Genomic DNA, 24,300 nt, shown 5'->3' on the forward strand with positions numbered 1-24,300 from the left:
CACTCGTGAAGTCCCGTAGTAGTTTAGTGGTTAGTTCGCTCGCCTCGCAAGCAAGAGGACCCAGGTTTCCATTCCCTTGGGTAAGTTTCCTTACTCCACGCTGTTTCCCCAGCAGTAAGTAGGAACCTGGTTGTTTGTCGATTGGTGGATCGCTTTCTGGGGGCAATAATCCCTTAAAAAAAATCACTCAATCCACAATTGTTTGTGGGGACGCTGCTGTGCGCAATTGGCTGCCGCGATTCGCCCACAAAATAAACACTTTACTGCGAAGCGCTTTGAGACATCACAATGAGGTGATAAGATGCGATATCAAATCCTTGCATTTATAAATAATTCTACTCCCCCCACCCACCCCCTCACACACCGAACACTATCTCCCCTCCTACGGGGAACAAACATGACAGACATGTCCTCACTCGCTCCATCTTATTAACATCATTCATCCAATCAATTTCATTGACCTTTATCTGATCGATCCATTCAGCAAACACCACAGAAAGCATCTGTACCAATAGCTCATGTGTAACAGGTTCAGTAAATGGCAGATTAAAGCCATCAAACTATTTACCCTTCTCGAACAACCGCTTTGACTCGTGTGTAACAGGGACTGCGCTGGGGCTCGCTCCCCACGGGAGCTCTCTAATCCCAATCCCCTGCTCTCTCTCCCCCCCAATGTGTCTGTGTGAGGTTCATTATCATCCCTCCTCCCCCCTCTCACGTATGAAGGAAACGTGCCCAAGGTTTTGCCCTATCCTGCTCAGGATTCAAACCCGGGTCCTCTCGCTTGTGAGGTGAGCGCTCTATCTGCTGAACTACCGGACTCCTTCACACGAAAGAGCCACTGTCAATTCCAGAGGGTGTTTGGGGGCCGGAGAAGCCAGGCAGACAGACATCCCCCCCCCCCCCCCAGCTCGTGCCTCCTCTCCCGGCTCCAGGGGGTGAGCGACCGGCAGCCATCAGCAACGCCAATCGTTTAATGATGTTATAATTGTATTTGATTTGGTGTACAACAGCCTCAAGTGCAGAAATTCACTCCGGGCTGACAAATAGAGCATTAAGATGTCAATAACCTATCCAGGAAGTTTAGCTTCACTTTGACCCCGGGCGGGAATGGTCAATATGGAGTCCCATAGCGCAAGCGGTTAGAGAGCTCGCCTCACAAGCGAGAGGACCTGGGTTCGACTCCCAGGCGGGGCAAAACCTTGGCAAGTTTCCTTATTCCACACACGCCTCTGTTTACCAGCAGTAAGTAGGAAAACCCGGTTGTTCGTCGATTGGCGATCGCTTTCCGGGGGTAATAATCCCTGTGCAATTGGCTGTCACGTTTCGCCTACAAAATATACAGTCAATTCACTTTACAGTATATTCTGGGAAGCGCTTTGAAACATCTCGAAGGCGTGATAAGGCGCTGCATTGCGCAAAGCAGTGGCTCACAAACGGGGATTGAGTTACCAATTTTTTTGAAGAATTATTACCCCCGGGAAAGCGATCTGACCAATTGCCATCTTTCAGATGAGGTGTTAAACCAAGGTCCCGTCTGCCTGTTCAGGTGGACGTTAAAGATCCCACGGCACTAATTCAAAAGAGAGAGGAGTTTCTCTCTGCCTCCCGGTGTCCTGGCCGACAATCCCACACATAAATTTGTTCATTCACTCCATGGCTGTTTGTGGGTCGTTGCTGAGTGCAAAACTGACTGTCGCATTCGTTTAAAAATCCTACAGGTTCATTACTGTCTCTGCTAAATCCCCTCTCTCATATTACTATGTTATAAAACAAGCTCCTACTGTAGTCAGGCAATTAATATGAAACGTGAGGTGAAACCAATGGATGGTGAGGATATTGTTTTGATAAGTTAAATGGCAATTAAGAAAGAGCCACTGAAATAGACGCAGGAAGGAAAGAGGTATCCTGAGAAGGGAACACAGGGGGTGTGGGTTATGGTAGGATTCTTGAGTTTGGCAATGGATGTGTCAAAATCCATCCCCACTCTGTGTCGGTCTCTAGTTCCCAGTTCCTGAGCCAGGAGGGTGGGCAGTGTCCCGGGGCGCGCACTGCTGATGGCAGCACAGCCCGGCCCGGCTCATCGGCAGGACCTGGAAGGGCCGACCAGTCACTGGGGGCAGTGAATCCTCCGCCCTCAGTTCCTGGTAACCCCACAGCCAAAGCCCTAACTGACGGGGAGGGGGGTCCTCGCTGGACAAGCAGCGGGAAAGCTGCCGGACAGTGACATCAATGGCCGAGCTGTGTGGGTTTAGCCGGTTAGACTCCAGCAGTGACCCCACACACACACTCTGGGCTCCCCCCACCTCCCAAGCCTTGGCTCTGGTCAACCTGCGCCTAATACTCTCCGGAATTAGGTAAACAGGATGTGACCCTCCAGGGAGAGAGAGAGAGCGCGCATTCCATTCCGATAAACATATCTGGAATTTCCACGTGTATTTGGGATACACGGAAACCTTGGGCTGGGTTTGGAGATTCTGAAGCACGGTGATGGGTTTCCGCGTGTGTCAGGCACCCCGGCTGAACCCCCCCCCCCAAAAAAAAATCTGGGGGGAATAGCGCAGAGCCTGAGAGGAAAAGGAATTTGACGGACGGAAGCAGGAACACACGCTCGCTGGTGCAGATGCTGACAGAAAAGACAAAGCTACGGAGCCAGCAGGTAAACGCTATAAAACGGTGACTTTTCGCTAAAGTGACGGGGTGAAGTTTAGAGACGCCAAAACCCTATTAAAGTGATGAATCTGGCGGCTAATTCCTTTTGCTTGTTTTTAGGGTCCGGGCGGTGGTAAAAGACCATCATTTCTCCTTGTTTATTTATCGCCTGTCGCATCCCGGTTTCCCAGACCTGCGGATTGGTGGCTTGATTTAGTGGTGTTTAGAGGAATGAGTCATGCAATAAACAGCGGCAAATGCCATCAAACACAGATTTATCCCACTCCATCCCTTCTGTTCAACCACCTTAAATCTCTGAGCCTCCAACTAAACAGCTGACACAATACCACAGACTCAATTAGAGCCAATACAATGAATTCAGATCATTTAAGAAAAAAACCCTGGCTCATTATTTACCTTCCCTCCTGCTCTGTCAGTCCTGTCTCATTTAATTATCCATATTGAATGTTAATGGAGTAATTGAATATTTGCTGTGTGAATTACACTATCAGATAATGATAGCGGACTCTTTTAGGGTTTATTGATTATAAGTGGGCAGATTTAAAATCGCCATTTAGTTAAATGTGTTTAATTACCTTGCTGGGAATTTACCGGGAGGTGAAATAAAGGACAACAAAGCAGGGCTGAGTGACAACCCTGCGGAGAGAGAGAGAGAGCGAGAGGGAGAAAGAGAGAGAGTGGAGGTAGGTAAGTGTTCAGGGAGGGAAATGAAAGGCGGGCAAGTTGGGATGAAGGGCGATCGCTCACACACTTGTACGTACACACGTTTACCCTCACACAGATATGTGCACACCCAAATACACCCTCACACACCCAAATACACCCTCACACACCCAAATACACCCTCACACACCCAAATACACCCTCACACACCCAAATACACCGTCACACAGCCAAATACACCCTCACACACCCAAATACACCCTCACACACCCAAATACACCCTCACACACCCAAATACACCCTCACACAGCCAAATACACCCTCACACAGCCAAATGCACCCTCACACAGCCAAATACACCCTCACACAGCCAAATACACCCTCACACACCCAAATACACCCCCAGATTCACACACACACACACACAAATACACACTCGCACAGCCAAATACACACTTACACACCCAGATCCACATTTATTCACTCATACATATCGACATCCACAGAACTGAAACGGGAATAGCCGTCAAGAATAAAATATTAGGTTATATCATTAAAAGAGCAAATAAAATAATCTACAAAGGGCTCTATTTAGTGACTGCCGGAGGAAATCTCTTGTGTTGGGCTGCTAAGACGATAATTTGCAGTATATTCTGTGAAGCGCTTTGGGACGACCTCCTGATGTGAAAGTTGTGATACCAAATGTAAGGATTATAATTAAATACAGAATATTTTCATTTCTGGGTTTGTGAATTCCCTTTTCCACTTTGTACTGATAAATTCCTGAATTTTAAAAGTTGTTCCCAAACCAATCCTCACAGAGGGCTTTGGAGGGGAATAATGATAATAATAATAGTTTTTGCATTTGACATCACGCCTTATCATGTCTTCGAGACGTCTCAAAGCGCTTCACAGAATATACCGTAACATGAATTGACTGTATATTGTGGGTGAAATGCGGTTGCCACAGCAGAGTCCCACAAACCATCGTGGATTGAGTGACCACATTTTTTTTTGAAGAGATTATTACTCTTTTTATATAAAATAATAATGATTCGGGATAGGGAAAGAGCAGGGAATCAGCATTAGGATGAACAGCTTCTCGGAGGGGCAATTACCGACTGGATTTGCAAAGGGCTCAATTTTACGATGTTTCTAAAACAGGTTTCTTAATTAAGAAATCCAGAAGTGTGGAACACTGTGACTTTAGTCGATTGGCGGATTAAGAAATCTGTTAAAAAAATACTGCAAAATTGGTCCCTTGTCCCCATGATGAGAAAGAAAGGTGTTGGATCGAAGATAATGATTAATATGAAGTGTTTCAGATATATTAAAGGTTTAATATGCGGTTTAAAGATGTCCTTTTATCTAAAAGGGCATCATTTAACGTCTCAAAGCAGAACTGCACGTAGTTCGGTTTCGCCTAATATATCTGTAAACAACATTAAAGAGGGAATAAATAATCCTCGCCTCTCACGTCAGGAGGACTTGTCGAAGCGCTTCACAGTAAAGTGTAGTGACTGCGTGTTTTGTTGACAGCCAATTTTATGCCCAGCAACGTCCCGCAAACAGCCTTGGTGTGAGTGACCGATTTTTATCTGGGAGGTGGTCATGAACACAGGGCGAGAGAGAGACACCGGCAGAGGGAGAGAAACTCCTTCCCTTTCCCAATCGTGCCGCGGGATCTTTAACGTGTACGTGAACCGGGCACAGGCGGGGGCTCACCCCACCCAAAGGACAGCGCCTCGGAGCAATGCAGTCACCCCCACCGCTCCTGCAACACCGAATACAATGACGGAGAAGCCCTCACTCTCTCTCTCTCTCTCTCTCTCCTCTCCCCTCTTTCCCCGGAAGGTGAAACATTAAATCAGAAAACATTTCCATCTCCTGCAAAGTGCGCCACAGAGCCATCTAATTCATTCCCACTCCCCGGCATTTGTTTCGGCTAACCTATGAAGTCACAGCAAGCGGTATTTCAAACCTATAAATAAGGTCTGCTCTGTGACACAGTACAGCTGCTCACAGACGGCTGCTGTCTGTCTGTCTGTAACGTTACTGTATAGAGGCACATAGGGACGGGCGTCGGCCATTCAGCCCCTCGAGCCTGTTCCGGCATTCCATTAGGATCACCGCCGATCTGCACCTCAACTCTCCCCGAAAGAAACGAGCGCTGACCACGGACGACCCCCTAACAAAAACCTGAGCAACGTCTTTGCGCGTTTTAACAACGCAAACTTTTTTTTCCACACACACACACACCCACACACACCCACACACCCACACACCCACAGGGCTCCTGCAGCGCTGTGGTCAGACCCGCGCCGGGCAAGCGAGAGGACCCGGGTTCCATTCCCCGGCCGGGTCAGTCGGTCGGTCAGTCAGTCAGGGCGAAACCTTTCGGGAAGTTTCCTTACTCCACACCCGCACCCGCAGACCCCCCCACGCAGACCCCCCACGCAGACCCCCCCACGCAGACCAACACACACACTCCCCTGTTTACCCAGCGGTCAGTAGCCACCCGATTGTTAGTCGATTGGCGGATGACTTTCCGGGGTGGGGGGGGGTAAATAATCCCTTAGAAAAACAAGAACAGGTCGGTCGCTTCAGCCCACGGCTGTGTGTGTGTGTGTGTGTGTGTGTGTGTGTGGGGGGGGGGGACACCGCCTGTAGCGCGCGACTGCCGTGCCGCGCTTGGCCCTCAAGCTACGCAGTCACTACGCTTCACGGTGTGTGTGTCCCCCCCCCCCCCCGCGAGGCGCTTGGCGACGTCTCGACCACGCGATGAGGCGCCGGGTCAAACCCCGGGGATGACTATTGGGATGACGACGGCGATTGATTATTGATTATTGATTATTGATTATCGTCCACGGGTTTGAATTGACGGCCCTCTCTCTCCCTCTCTCTCTCTCTCTCCCTCGCGCCCTCTCCCCGGCGCTCGGATTAAAGGGGGACTCCCCCTCCTGGTGAGGATTGTATGATCCCATCGGTTAGTTATTGTCCTCTATTTAACTAATTATTAGGGATTGATTTCCGGATCGACACATTTTGATGCCCTCTTATGTGGATGGATGGGGGAGGGGTTGGGAGGGAGGGTTTGCGCAGGCGCAGTGGCTCGGCCCCGCCCCCTCACCCCCCCGTTGCCTGGCGACGAGGACGCCGACGCGGCGTGGGCCGTCGCCATGGAGACGGGGAGCGTCAACCGTCGCCCAACGGTCGCCCAACGGTCGGCGCTCGCGACAGAAGGGCAACGGCGGCGGCGGCGGTGAGAGGTGAGAGGGAGACGGCCCCCGGACTCCTACTCCAGGCCGAGGCCTGAGGCCCAGGGCCTGAGGGACACACACACACACACACACACACACACTAATCATTTAATAATAATCATTTAATAATAATTATATATATATATAATACCGTAATAATATATCATAACCATATGCACTGCCTCTGATGCTGATGGTGTTCACTGATCATATTTAATTGTAGTGACACATATATAATAATATTTAATAATAATAACACATATAATATTTAATAATAATATATAATAATATTTAATTATAATAAGAAATAATATCTAATATTATCTAATAATATTATCTAATAATATCTAATATCTAATAACATATATACAATAGCATATATAATATTTAATAATAATATATAATAATATTTAATAATAACAACATATATAATATTTAATAATATATGATAATGACATATATGTAATATTTAATTATAATAACACATATATAATAATATTTAATTATAATAACACATATATAATAATGTTTAATTATAATAAGATATATAATATATAATTATATATAATAACATATATAATATTTAATAATAATAACACATATATAATAATATTTAATAATAATAACACACACACATATATATAATGATGATAATAATCCCGCGTCTGACGCGGCGCCGCCTTTACTTGTCATCGCGACTCCCTCGCGGCGCCTCAAAGCGCTTTCGCAGGACACGCGCGCACACCCCCCCCCCCCCGTACAGCGTAGCGACTGCGTGTTTCCCGGCGGGCGAATGGCGCCCCGGGGGCGACGTCCCCCTCCCCCCAATCCCCCCACTCCCGCCCGCCCGCCCGCCCGCCCGCCCGCTCCCCCCCACAAACAGCCGTTGGGTTCAGTCACCGCATTCTTTTCTTTTTTTAGGAAAAAAAAGGGGATTCTTATTAAAAAAGGGGAAAAAAAGGGAAAAAGGGGGTTCAGCCACTCGACCCCAACCCCCCACTCCCTCCCCCCCCCACACACACCCCCCCCCACCACCACCAAGGTCTCGCTTGCGAGTGCTCTACCCTCCGAGCCACAGGGCTCCACAACACCCAACGCACCGCACTCCCCCCTTGGCTCCCGTCCGCAGTCCGGATGCCCCGCCAGGGCGAGGGGAGGTAAGCGGGGTCTCCGTGGAGCTGAATCGAGCCCCCGCCCCCCCACCCCCCCCACTCTCCCCCTCCCTCTGTGGCGGTCTCCAGTCCCGGTTCCTGAGCCGGGCGGGTCCGCAGTATTCCAGGGCACTCACTGCTGATACCAGCGCAGCCCAGCGGGAAAGCTTGCCGGGCGATACTCTCAGTGCTTCACAGGGTCCACCGTACAGTGTAGTGACCGCGTGTTTTTGGGGGCGAAACGCGGCAGCCAATTGCGCCCGGCGGCGGCGGTGGCGGCAATGGCAAGCCGTGTGGTGTTCGCCGGTTAGATTCCAGCAGTTACCCCAACTCACACTCTGGGCTCCCCCCCGAGCCTTGACCTTGGCAACCTGCTCCATATGCTCGTACAGTTAGGTAGACGGGATGTGTCCCTCTAGGGAGAGAGGTAAATGATATATATATATCCCCTCCCTTCTCCCCCCTGACCTCAGTTCGGGTCTGAAATACTGTACACACTGTCCAGCGCCTTGGGACGTCCTCCCGACGTGAAAGGCGCTGTACACATGTAATCTTGTTGTTGTTGTTGAGAGAGAGAGAGCGCATTCACCGACAGTCTATCTGTGAGATTACCGTGTGCAGGTGGGATGCTCAGCCATCACCCTTAAGTGATGGGTTTCTGCATCTGTCAGACACTCGGCTGACCAGAAAAAAGCCTCTTGCGGAATTTCCTTCACAGACGGTGTGTTATCGCAACACCCCATGTTATTGGGGCTGCTCCGTGTTTGTGAGTGTATGTGCGCGTGTGTGCGAGTGTGTGTATCACCTGCTCGAGCGCGTGTGTGCGCGCGTGTGTGTGTCGAGCGTGTTACATGCTCGTTTGTGTGTGTGCGCGTTTGTGTGTGGGTGGGTGTTTTATGCACAAATTTCTCTGTAACTGCTCGGAACTCTAAATGCCAAGTTTACTCAGATGGAATATTTATACCTGCTATTTAATCAATGTGAGAAAAGTCATTAGCATAATATCAGCAGATTGCAATGTTTTAACCTAATCAGAATTATTGGTTTTACATTTACCATGTGTAGCAATTCCACTTAAGTAAATGGGGAATGGGGTAAGAGTTGTGAGATTGCAATAAATTCTGGGTATCATTTCACCAGACTGGTCCTAGCAGAGTGGCTTATTTGCCAAGCGATTTAAAGGAGAACAGCATCCCGATTATAATTGTAGTTAACTGAAAGGTCACGTACTATTACAGTTAATTTATTTCGCTTGTTTGTTCATGCTGGCCTTCGCGGCTCTTTGAAGCCTGCTTTGAAGCCTGTTACGTGATGCTCTTCTGCCTCTCGTCTGCTCTGATCATGCTACCCTGCATAAAGGGCGCTATATAAATACAAGTTGTTGTTGTTGTCGAGCTCCCAGAACACTGCTTTGGCCCGTTAAGGGGGTATGGAATATAGTAATCCTTGTATTTAATATAGCGCCTTATCATGTTGTTGAGACGTCTCAAAGCGCTTCACAGGATATACTGCAAAATTAATTGACTGTATATTTTTATTGGCGCGAAACGCAGCAGCCACTTGTGCACAACTGTTGGGATTGAGTGACCAAATTTTTTTTGGAGGGGTTATTACCCCGGAAAAGCCATCTGCCAATCGACTAACAATTGATACATCAGTTATTATCTAACACGCTATTCAAATTGTATCAATGACTGCAACAGGTTGCTGGGAAAGGTGATTGAGGCCAGGACACTGGACTCATTTAAAAAGCAGCTTGATGCTGTGGTGGGAGCACCGTTGGGTGGGTGTTCAACTATAGGGATGAGATTGGAATGGGCCGAAGGGCCTTCTTCATGCAGATCGATTTTGTGAAATGTGCGTCCTAACCTCTGATTCTCTTTATTTTTCCTTTGACAAGGCTAAGATGTTGGCGTCCACCAGCTCTTTGAAAGCTGACTCTTTACTAGAGATACGGGAAAAGAGGTGTGATGAGGTGAGTGGCAGAGTGTACATTTATAATGTAACGCCCGCACAAGATGTACAGGGAGTACGTGTTGGTACAGTTTTTTCACAATGTGATACATCTAGGTTGGTTGATCTGTGAACCCATGGAACCAAACCACATGGACCATGAAGGGCCCAGGTTGGATTGATGTGGATTTAGCTGTTGTGGGTTAAAGCCCGACATAGGGACTTTGAAGTCATACAGTGTGGGCTGACACGTGCTACCAACCGACTGGGCCAAGCTGACACCTGGGTGGGCTCTGTACCCATGGGCTAGGGGGGGAAAGGTCTGGATGGGAGGTTTCCTGCTCCTGAAGGCTGTCTGTTGTCTCTCCACTGGTTCAATCGCACATCATTTTCTTGCCCAGCCGGGTGTCTGACACATGCGGAAACCCATCACCGTTGCTTAAGTGTCTCCAAATCCAACTGGGAATTCCCACATCCCACCTACACATGGAAATCCCAGAGATAGATTGTTGGAATGCAATGGACTCTCTCTCGTCTCCCTGGAGGGACACATCCTGTTTACCTAATTCCAGACAGTATTAGGCACAGAATGGCAAGAGCCAAGGCTTGTGGGGGGAGCCCAGAGTTTGCATTGGGGGAACTGCTGGGGTCTAACCAGCTAAAACCTCATAGCTTGCTATTTATATAATTTTCTCTGCAGGCCAATGTCCAGTGTCAGTTCGGCCCTGATTTCTCACCGAGGAAGACAGGGAAAAAGAAGGCAAACTATTACGGGATTGAGGTGGTGCAACAGATGGAGTGGAGAACGTGGAAGCTGGGGATAGAGTACATCAAACATTTAACACTAAAGAACATACACTTCACCAGCAAAAAGATAAAGTTCAGGTCAGCCGCGCAAAAGAGTTTCAAACCACCCAAAACAGACAACAACTACTTATGTTTATACAGCGCTCTTCACGTAGGGTGATGTCTCGGAACGCTTGGCAGTGGCGGGGTCGCACGCCGGGCGAGAGAGAAGGGGGAACCCAGTTGTTAGTCGATTGATGGATCGCGTTCCATGGGGGTAATAATCCCTTTTTTTAAAAAAACTAGTCACTCTATCCATGCGTACTGTTTGTGGGACACTGCTGTTCAGGATTGGCACAAAATAAACAGTCACTACACTTTACTACACATATTATTTGATGCGCTTTGAGATGTATGATCCACATGATAAGGCGCCATATCAAATGCAAGGATTATATTTATTATCCACGGTTTTGAATTGACGGTCCTTCCTGTTTTGCAGGTCTCCGCGCTCTGATTTCTTCACCACGCTGTTCCCACAGCCAGTGGTGCTGTGTCCTGGCAATATGTACTCGCTGCCCATCACCTTCTGTGGGCTGGAAAAGGTTAAATCAAACCGGTTTACGCTGTTTGCTTACGTTTTTAGAGTCGTGGCCTTAGTCTCATCTGCCTAGTTAGCTCAGCGAAGAAGAGAAGGGGGGAAAAGTAAGCAAGGTATCTCTTGTGGGGTTGAGGTTTTGCAGTTATTTTACTTATTGGGAGGGGGAGCGAGAGAGAGAGAGTCTACGTTTTTCGTCTTTATCTATAGGTATTCCCATGGAACACTCCTGAACTGGGACGAACCTCTCTCTCTCTCTAGTCTCTGCCCAATGCAGCTTTCAAACCAGATATCATGGACTTGCTTCCAGATTTACCTGTGTGTGTTTTCATTCATCGGACGAGGTGCGTGTGACTTGGTGCTCCCCGGGTAAAGGGGGTCGTGTAGCAGAGTGGTTAGCGCGTTTGCCTTGCAATCAATTCGATTCCCAGGCGTCCGTCGAATGTGATTTGTTTTCTCCCCACAGAGGAACTACGTGGACAGCATTGAGTTTGAAGTGGAGAACAGGCACTTCACTGTTGACCTGCTGGCCACCATGCCCTACTACAATCTGGTGATGCCAGACGTTGTGCGCTTGCCCATCTGTGCTGTCTTCAACACCTCTCACATCACCTTTCACATGTACAACAGCAGGTGAGGCAAGCAGACGCCTTACAAATTTACATTTATGTAACATAGAGTCCTGTTGTGTAGTGGTTAGACACTCGCCTCGCAAGCGAGAGGATCTGGGTTTGACTCCCGAGTGGGTCAAGGCGAAACCTTAGGCAAGTTTCTTTACTCCACACACACACGCCTCTGTTTACCAGCAGTAAGTAGGAACCCGGTTGTTAGTCGATTGGTGGATCACTTTCTGGGGGTACAAATCCCTCCAATATAAAAAAAATTTGGTCACTCAATCGACGACTGTTTTTGGGACGCTGCTGTGTGCAATTGGCTGCCACATTTCGCCCACAAAATACACAGTCACTCCACTTTACAGGATATTCGATGAAACGTTTGGAGACGTCTCAAAGGACTATATCAAATGCAAGGATTATTATTATTATAAAACAGGGTGTGAGAGGTGGCATCAGTTTGTTGGGAAGGTGCACCAGTTTGCTGGAGGCCAGATGGTTTCCCTTGTGAAGGACTGACATGATGAATGTCTTTGCAGTGACTTGACGACACCCTTCTGCTGGATGACCCCAAGTTATTTCATGATGATCCCAGCCAAAGGCACACTGGCTTCCAGGGCCAAGTGCCAGGTAAAGGTGGTCTTTTACCCCTGGGTCACCCAGGTCTTCGATGTGATCGCCGTCTGCCAGTTCGGAGACGCAGGGCAGTGCAAGAAGTACGTCAAGCTGGAGGCAATCGGTGAGGGAAACCGGCTGTGGTTCTGCCGAGTGGTGGTTTGGAACACAACGAGGTTGACAATTTAAAAACTTTTATTTAAAATTTAGCACAACTGTGCCATACTTCATAGTGCAGCAAAGGTGTGTGACACTATAATAAGCACAGACAGATAAGAGCAGCAAGGAAATTGGTGGGGGCCTGTCGCAAAGTAATAATAGTTTTCTACAAGAGAACACTTCTGATAAGTCAGTGATTGCACAGAGGCCCGGTCCAGTCAAGGGCTGAATGGCCTCTTTCTGGCTGATAATGTATGTGATTCTAAATCAGTGAGGCTCAATTAGTTTCCCTCTCCTCCCCTTCCTCCCGTGAATCTTTCACTTATGACCCTCAGTAGACCTGTTGCTCTGTCTACCCCACTTGTTATTCCTATCTCGTGTCCCATTCCCCTACTCTGTCAACCCCTCGCTTCTCTGGCACGTGAGTCAAAGTGAAAGAGCTTTTCATCATCCTCCGGTTTGCTGCTCTGGTCTTCAAATCGCTTTATCTTTTTGTTGCACAGCTAAGTTCCCTCACCTCCTGCTCAGTGTTCCCGGGGAGCTGTCCCAAACCTCAGGGCAGGAGGACACACAGAGTGTCCTGTCATTCAACCACGTCGCCATCAGGAGCACAGCTGAGAAGTACATGGAAGTTCACAACTTCTCGCCAGTGAGTATCTCCAGGGCTGGTGCTGGCAGCTATGCATTTGATCTTACATTTGATATAGCACCTTATCACGTTATATGCAGAATATACTGTAAAGTGGATTGATTGTGTATTTTGTGGGCATAACGTGGCGGCCAATTGTGCACAGCCGGTTTGATTCCCGGACGGGCCAAACCTTAGGCACGTTTCTTTACTCCACACGCCTCTGTTTACCAGCAGTAAGTAGGAACCCGGTTGTTAGTCAATTGATGAATCGCTTTTCGAGAGTAAAAATTCTTCAAAAAAAAATTTGGGTCACTCAATCCACAACAGTTTGTGGGACACCTCAACTGGCTGCCACATTTCGCCCATAAAATACACAGTCAAGCTACTTTACAGTATATCCTGTGAAGCGCTTTGAGACGTCTCAATGACACGAGAAGGCGCTATATCAAATGCAAGAATTATAATTATTATTACTGTAAAGTGTAGCAATGTGTGTTTTGGAGGTGAATGTCGCAGCTAATTTTTTCTGCACAGAAATGTCCTGCGAAGAGCCCTGAAATGAGTCAACAATTTTATCTGTTCGTCAGAACCTGTGAGAAGCGCTCCACGTGATAAGGCGCTATAATAAAATGCACGGATTATTATTATTATTAACTTGTTGTTGAATCAACTGCAAGGATCATTTGGTTATCTGTGTTCCCGGCAGGTGTGCACCTCCTTTCAGATTGTGCAATCTCACACCTCGTCTCTGCCCAAGTCCGCCTTCTCCTGTAACATCAAAGAGGGAGTCGTTCCAGCCAATGGGACGCTGCAGATCCCCATTACCTTCACCCCCCAAATCGTTGGCATCCAGAGTGTTGACTACTTCCACATCAGCCGTCCGGGCAACATCAGCAAGTCTGTGCTGAAAGTGATGGGTTCCTGCAAAGGTACTGAATCGTATCAACCCATGTCAAACGCCTGCCTATTCATCCACACTAAACTCCATACCCCCACCACCCCAGCCCTCGCCAGGCTCCACTGGCTCCCTATCACCCACACTAAACTCCAATCCCCCCCCACCCCAGCCCTTGTCAGGCTCCGCTGACTCCCTATCATCCACACTAAACTCCATACTCCCATCACAGAAGTCCTCACCAGGTTCCATTGGCTCTCTGTCACTGAACGGATTGATTTCGAGATCCTCTCATTCATCTTCAAACCCCTTCACACCCTGGTACCTGCCTACCTCTCTGACCTGCTTACTCTCCAACTCAATACCCGCCATCTCTGCTAAGCTGGCTTCGGCCTCGTGCTCATCCCGTGTGGCCTCCGCTCCACCAATAGCGGCCACATTTTCAGCCACTATGCTCCGAAACTCTGGAACACTCTTCGTCTATCCCTCTGCCTTGCACCCTCTTTCCCCATCTTCAGTTCGCCTCTGAAGACCACCCTCTTCAACCATGTCTCTGGTCACCTCCCGCTCCCCCCAGCTCGGCATTGTGCACTACCACTTGACTGTCGAGACTGTTGTGTGTGTGTGTACAAATGATTAGGACTGGGTCGATGGGCAGGGCTCTGTTACCAGGGAAATGGGTTCAAGCACGATCAGAAGAGGAAGAAATGGAGAGGATTAGTGTGTGTGTGTGTGAGAGAGGGAGAAAGAGAAAAGCAACTGTAAACTTAAACATGGACCCCACATGCACGCACAAAGCTTTCTACCTACACTCGCAGACAAAGCAAGTCTGTTTCCTCTGTTGCTGTTAAAGGTCCACTGGTCTGCCTTCAGCTGCTGAAGCTGAACTTTGGCTGTGTGACCCTGGGTGAGACGGCGAGGAGCACCATGGAGATCAGCAACACCTCAGACGTGCCGACCTTCTACCAGTTTGAGATGGACTGTAGCCAAAGCGTCTTCGTCATCGACGAGCCTTGCGGTTTCCTGGGTGGGGAGTCTACAAAGACGCTGAAACTCAAGTTCAGACCCACGCACCCAATAAACTGCTACAGGAGAGTGGCCTGCCTCATCCACCATCAGGTACTTGACTCCGTTTTCTTACAAAGACAAAACTTGCAGGAAAAAAACCCGGGTTGCAGAGTGAGACCGAGTTCAAGAATTTTTCCACCAATCTTAAATTTAAAGGTTGCGAGCCAGAGGAATTTGAGGGCCTTGGACACGCTAGAAAAGCAAGTGCAAGAAAGGCCCACTGACTGATCACAGGAGACGAGGTTATGTGAATGGCAGAGTACGCTGCCGGTTGGGGGAAGCTCTGAGAGAACAAGACAAGCTTCATAAATTTATTGATCAAACCGGGCTGCTGCTGTTAATTTGTTGGTATTGGTATTGAGAAAACCAAATGAATGGCCAAGGTCCTAGAGTACAGGGACTCTCAGGGCTGGATAGACTACAGCAACAACAACAAATGACATTTACACGGCCCCTTTCATGTTGAGAGGACGTCCCAAGGCGCTGGACAGTCAGGGATTTGCACCCGAGCTGGGGGTTGGGAACAGGAGAGGTGGAGGGAGGGCAGGGAGGGTGGGGTAGGATAGCGACAGAAGATGCGGTTGAAGAGGAGGGTTTTGAGATGGGCCTTGAAGGAGGCAAGGGAGAGGGTGAGGTGGAGGGACTGGGCTGGAGTTCCAGAGGGTGGGGCAGAAAGGCTGAAGATCTGATTGCTCATGGTGGGGCGGGCGACATGGAGCAGGCTGGAGCCCACTGAGTGGAGGGAGTGGACAGGTCTAATTGGAGTTAGCAGGTCACAGAGGTAGGGGACTAGGAGGTGAAATACAGGAGAGGAAATGGTTGGCATGATACCAGACTTGATAACATACACCAATGCAGCCCTCAGTCTCTCTGGCTTCCCTACAGGACCCGTTGTTTCTGGATTTGCTGGGCACCTGCCACACGAGCACCGAGACACCTGCCATCCTGCAGCCCAAGCACATCGACCTGTACCTGGTCAACGCAAGCCGCCGGCTGACCACCTACCCCCCTGACATCCTGAGCATCATGCTGGCCGAGGGCAAGCTGGCACTCGATCTGAACGGTGCCTTGATGCTGGTCTCTCCAACCTGTTGTGAACCTGAAGCCACAGTCGAGGTGACGACCCCTTATGATGTCTTTTCAACATCTTACCATTGTGTGACGCTCCCCTATTGAATCATGTTGTTGAGATGTCTCAAAGCGTTTCACAGAATATACTGTAAAGTGAATTGACTCTGTATTTGGGTGAAACACAGCAGCCAATTGCGCACAGCAGCGTCCCATAAACAGTTGTAGATTGAGTGAACAAATTTTTTTTTGAGTGGAGAGGGGTTGTTATGCCTGGAAAGAGATTCAACAAACAACTAGGTTCCTATTTGCTGCTAGGTAAACTAAGGCATGTGGAGTAAAGAAACGTGCCTAAGGTTTTGCCCCGCCTGGTAATCGAAGCTGGGTCCTCTCGCTTGTGAGGCGAGTGCTCTAATCACTACACTACAGGACTTTACTAACCAAGTCACTGGAGAATCCTTGACCCAGTGGTTTGAGTTCACAGTTGTGTTTCCCTCCTCAGGATACTGACAAGTTGACAGAGGGGCACACCAACATTCTTTCCATCGTTGAATATTTTGACGATGGGATCTCCAGCGATGTGACCATGTTCCCACCGCACGTGACCACCAGTGTAAGAGAGCTGAACTTCCAGGGCTGCCCCCAGCTTGATAATATCACGCCCCTGCCCTTCTGCCTCATCAACTACACCAAAGGCAAAGTGTCTGTGGTGTGGACCGCCAGGCCCGGGAGTCCATTCAGCGTCACGCCTCTGACTATTGATATCCCACCCCTCAAGAGCATTGCTTGCCGACTTCACTTCAAACCCAACATGAACAACATGCTGTACGCGGCCGAGATGGAGTGCTTTGCTTACTATAAGGTCAGTTAGGTGTGGGAGTGATGTGAAAGGCACGATACAAATGTCATTTGTTGTTTGTTGTTATTGTGATGGTCAGGGAATAATTTGCCTGTTTGTGTTTGTGGGTATGTTTGAGTGTATGGGGAAGCAATCGATAGCATTCGACAATTATCACAACAGGAATGGTGGAACAGACTCGAGGGGCTGAATGGCCTCCTCCTGTTCCTAAGTCTTCCTACCTCCCCGCTGAGCAGAATTGGTGTGTATAATGTGTGGACTTTTGCAGGCGATGCGTGACCACCGTATGGTTGATGACAACACTTTCTGCCCACCGTGGTGTATCACTATGAGGGTGCAGGGACACACGTTCAAGGTCGGCTACAATCATTTTATTCCCAAGTACACCATCGACTCTCCTGAAACGGTGAGCGAGCGAGACAGTCACAGGTTGGTCAGCGTTCTGTGTGGGGCCGACCCTGAGCGCCAGCACTGAAACCTCCATGTTCTGCTCTGTCATATACACTGTCTACACTGGCATTCGATATACAATACAAAATACAAAATGACGTTTACACAGCGTCTTTCATGTCAGGAGGCGCTGAACAGTCAGGGATTTGCATCCAGGGTGGGGGGGGGTGGGGGAAGTTTACCGTCTTATCAGGTCGTTGAGACCTCCCAAAGCGCTTCACAGAATATACTATAAAGTGGGGTGACTGTGCATTTTGTGGGCGAAATGTACATTGAATTCCAACAGCAGCGTCCCACAAACAGTGGTTGATTGAGTGACCACAATGGGGTGGTGGGGGGTGGATTATCACCCCCGGAAAAGCAATCCACCAATCGACTAACAACTGGGTTCCTATTACTGCTAGGTAAACAGAAGCGTGTGGGATAAGGAAACTTGCCCAACGTTCTGCCCTGCCTGGGAGTCACTTGTGAGGCGAGTGCTCTAACCACACTAGAGTTTAGTCTTCTATAGAGGGCTCTCATGCTCTGTTGCACTACTCTTGCTGTTAGGTTTCCAATGACTTTAGGATGTTTGACTCTGTGGAATATTGCTCTGGTAGGTCTTTCCTCCTGTGTACGAGACGGGGACGGCATACAGGACGGTAGTGTTCAGGAACATGGGGGACTTGATCATCCCCTTCAGCCTGGACATCCAGAACAGCCCCATCATCACTGTGAAACCAACCATGGGCTTCGTGCTCCCCAAAGCCCATCAGATCTTCACGTTCAGAGCAATGCCCAAGGAGGAGAAGCTGTGCAAACACACAGTGCTGCTGGAGCTGAACATGTTGGTGATGTACAGACAGGTAGGTACCCCTCAGCCTAGAGGGCTCGGCCTTGGAGCAAGTGGCTCTCAGGAGACGGCTTGGCATTGTGCATTAACCATTCGATCACTTCTCGGCCTTTTAGCTAAGATCAAGTGCAGTTTCTGTTCTTGTCAGCCAGGAACCTTCTGCTGTTCCAACTGGTCTCCCACACTGGGAGTTGCAGTAACACAGTAGCGGCGCCTGGTGGCAAGCGTGGCACACTGCAGATAAAGACGGAGAGCAGAATTGTGGACAATTCTTAATTAGATTATATTATAAGGGTAAATGCTCTCACAGGCTGACACTTGCTGAAATTTCAGGCATCAGAAGTTTTCTGTCGGGTTATATAGAGCAGTCGGCTTATAACTGCTGGCTGTGCTCATAAACTCACACCCCCGTGATATCTTAGTGAAATGAATGATCAATTTTATTTGGGGGATTGTTGGCTAGGACATCGGGAGAGAGTGTTCCAATAATTTAGACTTAGTTGTAAGGTTGTTTGTCCAGAGGGCATAATGAAAAGTAATATAGTTCACTGGCACTCTATCAACCCAACAATCTCAAGATCCTCACATTCATCTTCAAATCCCTTTATGCCCTGGCACCTCCCTACCTATCTGACCTGCTTACCTCCAATCCACTACCTATTGCCTCACCTCGACTGGCTCTGGCCTCCTGCTTGTCCCTCGTGCCCTCCGTTCCACCATGGATGGCCGCGGCTTCAGCCACTGCGCCCTGAAACTCTGGAAAACTCTATCCCTCCGCCTTGGCCTTTTCAGATTGCATCTGGAGATATTCCTCTTCAACAATGCCTAACCTCAATCGCTCTGGGGCACTACCCTGCGTGAGGGGAGCTATAGAAATGCAAGTTGTTGTTATTGTTGTTGACCCCAGATATTTCCTGTGTCTCTCAGAAGCTGCACTTGATGTACAGTGTGGAGAGGCCACTGTTGAAGCTGGACGGAGATGCCTACCTGTACTTCAAGCCCACGTGTGTGGGCACGGTGTCAGGGAGGTCCTACATCATTAAGAATGTGACAGAAATACCCCTGTACTTCCAGTGGGAGATCCAGGCCAGAGACTCCCACTTCCTGTCTGTCGCTCCTACCTTTGGCATTATCCAGCCCAATGAATCATTGGTGAGTCCATATCCTCTCCCAATGGGAAGTTAAGCACTTGGGATATTCAGGGAAATGGGGGGGAAATGAGGGAATGGAATCAAAGAGTTGCAAATGGAGCATGATGGAACAGGCTCAAAGGGCTGAATGGCTGACTTGTGTTCTTATCCCCAATACAAAGCCAAACCACTCATCCATGTTTCCATCCCCTTGAGATTTCCTTCTTCCCTGCCTCCCAATGTCCAACTCATCCAAAATTCTGTAGCCCATAAACTCATCAGGCTCCACACCCCCATTCTCACTCAAAAGGTCTCTGCCGGGCTCCCAATACCCCAGTAGATTGACTGCTTAAACCTCACTCCAGCCTTCAAATCTCTTTTACCATCTTGCCCCTCCTTACCTCTGCCCTCCCGCACGTTCTCTCCGTTCTCCTGACTCTGCTACCCTGCTCATTCCTCATTCCCTCCATCCTTCCCAGTGAGGAAACTCGAGATGTGAAGCCATCCTCAAAATCTCTTCTTTTCTCACCTTGACACAACACCCTCTAAATCGCCCTCCTTCGCTCCGCACAAGCCCCATCTCGGTGAAGCACTCGCACATGTTCATGCTGGATGATTTGCAGGGATTTACGCGGTGACTGACTGGTGCTTGTGATCTATGGGCTGCTATACAAATGTGATTTTGCTGTTGTTGCTGTTGCTGTTCACAGGCACAGAACTGGATGTTTTACCCCCAGGAGGAGCAGAGATACTTCATGAAGCCGCACGTCTTCACGTGGGGAGTGAAGAACCTGCACCACACGGAGCACGGGAGGAAAACACACCTAGCCCTCAGGGTCATCGGTGAGGGGGCAAAGGGCAAGATCACGGTGAGGGCAGACCTGTGCCTGTGTAACCCAGGGCAGCCCAAGGAAATGGCCACATCGCTGACTTACATACAATTCCCTTTGTTGCTTCCAATGTTCTCCCTCCCTCAACCAGAGGTTATTATATAGAGCAGTGGGGGAGCAACCTGTCGGTTGCTGAGGACACATAAGCAATATTTTTGTATTTCCCTTCCAGAAACATAACCATTGACAGATGAAATGGTGTGATGGGGGTGGGGGGTAATGAACTTGGCCCGCGGGCCGCCAGTTGAACTAATAATAATAATAATAATAATCCTTGCATTTGATATAGCGCTTTTCACGTCGGGATGACATCCCAAAGCGCTTCACAGAACACACTGTAAAGTGAATTGACTGTATTAACTACCCTGATTATAGAGAATAAAGAATCTATTCCCAGGGGCGTCGATATTCTCATGATATTTAACCTGAGCAGCTATTCTTTGTACAAGAGCCCAGACAGAAAGTCTTTAAACAGACTGTTTGACCATCCAGATTCCGCTCATTTTCTGTATGCCGGTGTGCGTGACGTTGCCACATTTATTTGCTCGCTACTACACAGGCACTTCACATAGCAGGAATTTCCTTTGTTTTTCTCTTTTTTTTGATCTTTCCTCCTTCCCTCCTTTTTAACAACAAGTAGACAATACGATGGCTTGTTCTGAGGTGCAATTTGTGACAGAATTGGTTGTTCCCCTTGTTCACCATCTTACCTCCTTCAGGTTGATCAGGAAAACATAGACTTGGGACACCTGCTTGTCGGTGACACCAAGGTGGGAGATCTGATACTGCTGAATAACGGCAAGTGCTCCTTAAAATTCTCCCTTGGTGTCACACAGAAAATCACCGGACCTTGTGATCCAGATGAGGTGGAAAAAGACGACATAGGTAAGTGCCGAGGTTTGCGCACCATTCATGCCGTGACACTGAGTGCCAGAGCCAAGGCTGGGGAGGGAGCCCAGAGTGTGCGTTGGGGTAACTGCTGGAGTCTAACCAGCTAAACCCACACAGCTTGGCCATTGATATCACTGTCTAGCAAGCTTTCCCGCTGCTTGTTCAGCTAGGACCAACCTTCCCGTTGATTGCAGGTTAACAGGAGCTGAGTGGGAGGATTCTCTGCCCTCAATGAGCCTAAGGTAGCTTTGGAAAAGGTGTAATGAAATTTAGTAATAAAATCATGGGGTGGGTGGGTGTTATATGAGGCAATTCATCCACCCTGGTTCCTCTCGATCCACCCTCTACAGAACACACAGTCGCTACACTTTACAGTAAAATCCTGGGAATCCTCCCAACATGAAAGGCGCTATATCAAATTGAAGGATTATTATTATGATGAATTGTTATGTTGACTCAACATTGGCATAGCGGTTTGAAAGCTAAGGATTATTATGGTCATTATTTATGATATTGTACCACCCCCAGTTTGATATAACTTTATGTCTGCTCAGCGTTTGATCTGGAGTATTCCCAAGGGACGATCCCAGCAAGGTCAAAGCTGATCATCGGGTTCACAGCCTGGACATTACGGAGGCTTCACTACACCTGGGAAATCAGCTGCAAAATTGTCACAAACAAAGGTGATTGTGGAGATGTCTGGACTGTACCGTATGTAGAGGCTAAAAGCAGTGGTGGCCAACTTTAATGGTCGGCCAACCAATTACATTTTTCTTTTTTGAATTTTTCTTCATTTATGGAGTCCTATAGCAGGCGAGAGGACCTGGTTCAATTCCCAGGCAGGGCAAAACTTTAGGCAAGTTTCCTTACAACAACAACAACAACAAGATTCCATTTATAAAGCGCCTTTCACGTCAGGAGGACGTCCCAAGGCGCTGCACAGTTGGGTCATGACCCGAGCAGGGGGGAAATGGTCAGGGTGAGGGGAGGGAAGGGAGGGAGCGAGGAGGGGGGAAATGGTCAGGGTGAGGGAAGGGAGGGAGCAAGGAGGGGGAAATGGTCAGGGTGAGGGGAGGGAAGGGAGGGAGCGAGGAGGGGGAAGAGAGTCGAGAGGGGAGCTGAAGGCACGGTCAAAGAGAACTCCACACGCCTCTGCTTACCCAGCAGTGAGTAGGAACCCGGTTGTTTTTCCGAGGGTAATAATCCCTTCAAAACAAAACAAGCCTAAATAAATTAAAAATGTTGGTGACTCAATCCATGACTGTTTGTAGGACACTGGTGTGCGTGATTGGCTGCCACATTTCGCCCACAAAATACAGTCACTACACTTTACAATATATTCTGTGAAGCGTTTTGAGACGTCTCAACGACGTGATACGTTGCTGTATCAAATGCAAGGATTATTATTATAATTATTTTGGGTGCTGGTGTTGGGACCTTTGTGAAGACAGTTGATGAGCGGAGCTGTGGTACATCCTGTGTTGTATCAGAGGTGTAACCCCTGTGGGTTTGCATAACTCTTGCAGTCCTGAGCCCCAGTGAGGAGAAGCTGCTGGAGGAGGATCCGGAGGTGAAGGAGGCGGGGAGCGAGATGAAGGAGATGCCTGCGTGTGTAGTGAAGGCGGAGGGTGTGTACCCCACTATCTGTGTCCTGGACGCTCGCTGCTTGGGGAGCATCAGTGGTATGAGCAAGCAGCAGCTCTGGCTGCTCTTCTCCCTGGACAGGCTGAACAAGTACCTGGATCAAGACCCCACTGAGAACGAGCTCATCTACCGGGTGCCCACAAGGCACAGGTCAGTCAGTTCTGTACTGTACATCTCTGTGGAGTCCCATAGCATAGTGGTTAGCACACTCACCTCACGAGCGAGAGGACTTGGGTTCGATTCCCGGGCAGGGCGAAACGTTAGGCCGGTTTCCTTACTACACACACTCCCCATCCCCCACCCCCTTACCTCTGTTTACCTGGCATTTGATATAGCGCCTTATCACATTGTTGAGATGTTCCGAAGCACTTCACAAAAATTCTGTAAAGCGAATTGACTGCGTATTTTGTGGACAAAACGTGACAGCCAGTTGTGCACTGCGGTGTCTCGCAAACAATCGTGGATTGAGTGAACACATTTTTTTTGGGGGGGAATCCGCCAATCAACAACCGAGATCCTACTGCTAGGTAAACAGAGGCTTGGGAAGTAAGGAAACTTGGCCAAGGTTTCGCCCCTCCTGGGAACTCGGTTCCTCTCGCTTGCGAGGCGAGTGCCGTAACCACTAAAATACAGGACTCCAAATTCTAAACTGGTTCTCCCATCATAAAGCTGTTTTAAACAATATAATATAAACCATTCCTGTCATGTGCCACAGTGCAGCATAGCGACCATAAATTTAATTGTTGGCAAGGGTAATGACAAGCTGGCATTGGCAGTGGGTGACAGGAATTTCAATGGCAGAGAGAGGGAGATAGATATTCACTGTATATATTACAATGATAAAAAATAGCTTTGAGTGCATTTAAGGCCATAAAACACTCTCCGTATTTGAATGATATTTACTATGAAAATTGGTTCATTAGGAAAATTGATTAAGATTTATGTCTAAGGTTAATTATTTTATTGAAGGAATTTCAAATTCAACTCCCGAGATAATTTACATAAAAAAATGATTGAAATGAGAGGGATTGATAGCAGGCAGAGTTCAGGTAATCTAACCCTGAATACTGTGATCAATTAGTCGCCCTTCTCAGCTTGTGCTACGATCAAGGACTTTGCACAACCAACCACTGGACACAGCCAAACTCTTTTGCACTAAGTACGAATATTAGAGTGCAGTTTCATAATGGGATGAGCGAGATACAAATAACAAAATAACAAGATTCAAAACAGAAGCGTTTTGAGACATTCTCTCTTCGTGAGAAGCACAGTATCAAACAGATGGATTATCATTATTATTTTTGGATATGTTGGGAGTAAACATATTGAGGGATATGGGGGGACGGGGAGGTTTAGGAACATGACCCATGAAATAGTCTGTGGCAGAGCAGACTTGATGGGCCTAATGGTTTTCTCTTACTAATCTTCTCCAACCTGCTTTCCATCTGCCGTTTCACTTGCTTTGTGGAT

General features: G+C 48.4%; 1 protein-coding gene across 1 annotated transcript in view; it reads left to right on the plus strand.

Annotated features, from left to right (window-relative positions):
* The first annotated feature begins 6,577 nt into the window (after positions 1–6,577).
* cfap65 (cilia and flagella associated protein 65) overlaps positions 6,578–24,300 on the plus strand; it is a 28,855-nt gene continuing 11,132 nt past the window's right edge. Inside the window, exons 1-18 of the mRNA XM_042336184.1 lie at positions 6,578–6,605; positions 9,648–9,722; positions 10,401–10,585; positions 10,989–11,091; positions 11,551–11,717; positions 12,238–12,437; positions 12,976–13,121; positions 13,810–14,032; positions 14,852–15,117; positions 15,952–16,182; positions 16,637–16,996; positions 17,262–17,399; positions 18,043–18,288; positions 19,203–19,427; positions 20,116–20,274; positions 21,015–21,180; positions 21,741–21,869; positions 22,713–22,980. Coding sequence (XP_042192118.1) covers positions 9,654–9,722; positions 10,401–10,585; positions 10,989–11,091; positions 11,551–11,717; positions 12,238–12,437; positions 12,976–13,121; positions 13,810–14,032; positions 14,852–15,117; positions 15,952–16,182; positions 16,637–16,996; positions 17,262–17,399; positions 18,043–18,288; positions 19,203–19,427; positions 20,116–20,274; positions 21,015–21,180; positions 21,741–21,869; positions 22,713–22,980 — 3,281 coding nt within the window. The 5' untranslated portion in view covers positions 6,578–6,605; positions 9,648–9,653. The remainder of the gene's footprint in view (positions 6,606–9,647; positions 9,723–10,400; positions 10,586–10,988; positions 11,092–11,550; positions 11,718–12,237; positions 12,438–12,975; positions 13,122–13,809; positions 14,033–14,851; positions 15,118–15,951; positions 16,183–16,636; positions 16,997–17,261; positions 17,400–18,042; positions 18,289–19,202; positions 19,428–20,115; positions 20,275–21,014; positions 21,181–21,740; positions 21,870–22,712; positions 22,981–24,300) is intronic.

The sequence above is a fragment of the Callorhinchus milii genome, unplaced genomic scaffold, assembly GCF_018977255.1.
Source record: "Callorhinchus milii isolate IMCB2004 unplaced genomic scaffold, IMCB_Cmil_1.0 Scaffold6, whole genome shotgun sequence".
Taxonomy (NCBI): domain Eukaryota; kingdom Metazoa; phylum Chordata; class Chondrichthyes; order Chimaeriformes; family Callorhinchidae; genus Callorhinchus; species Callorhinchus milii.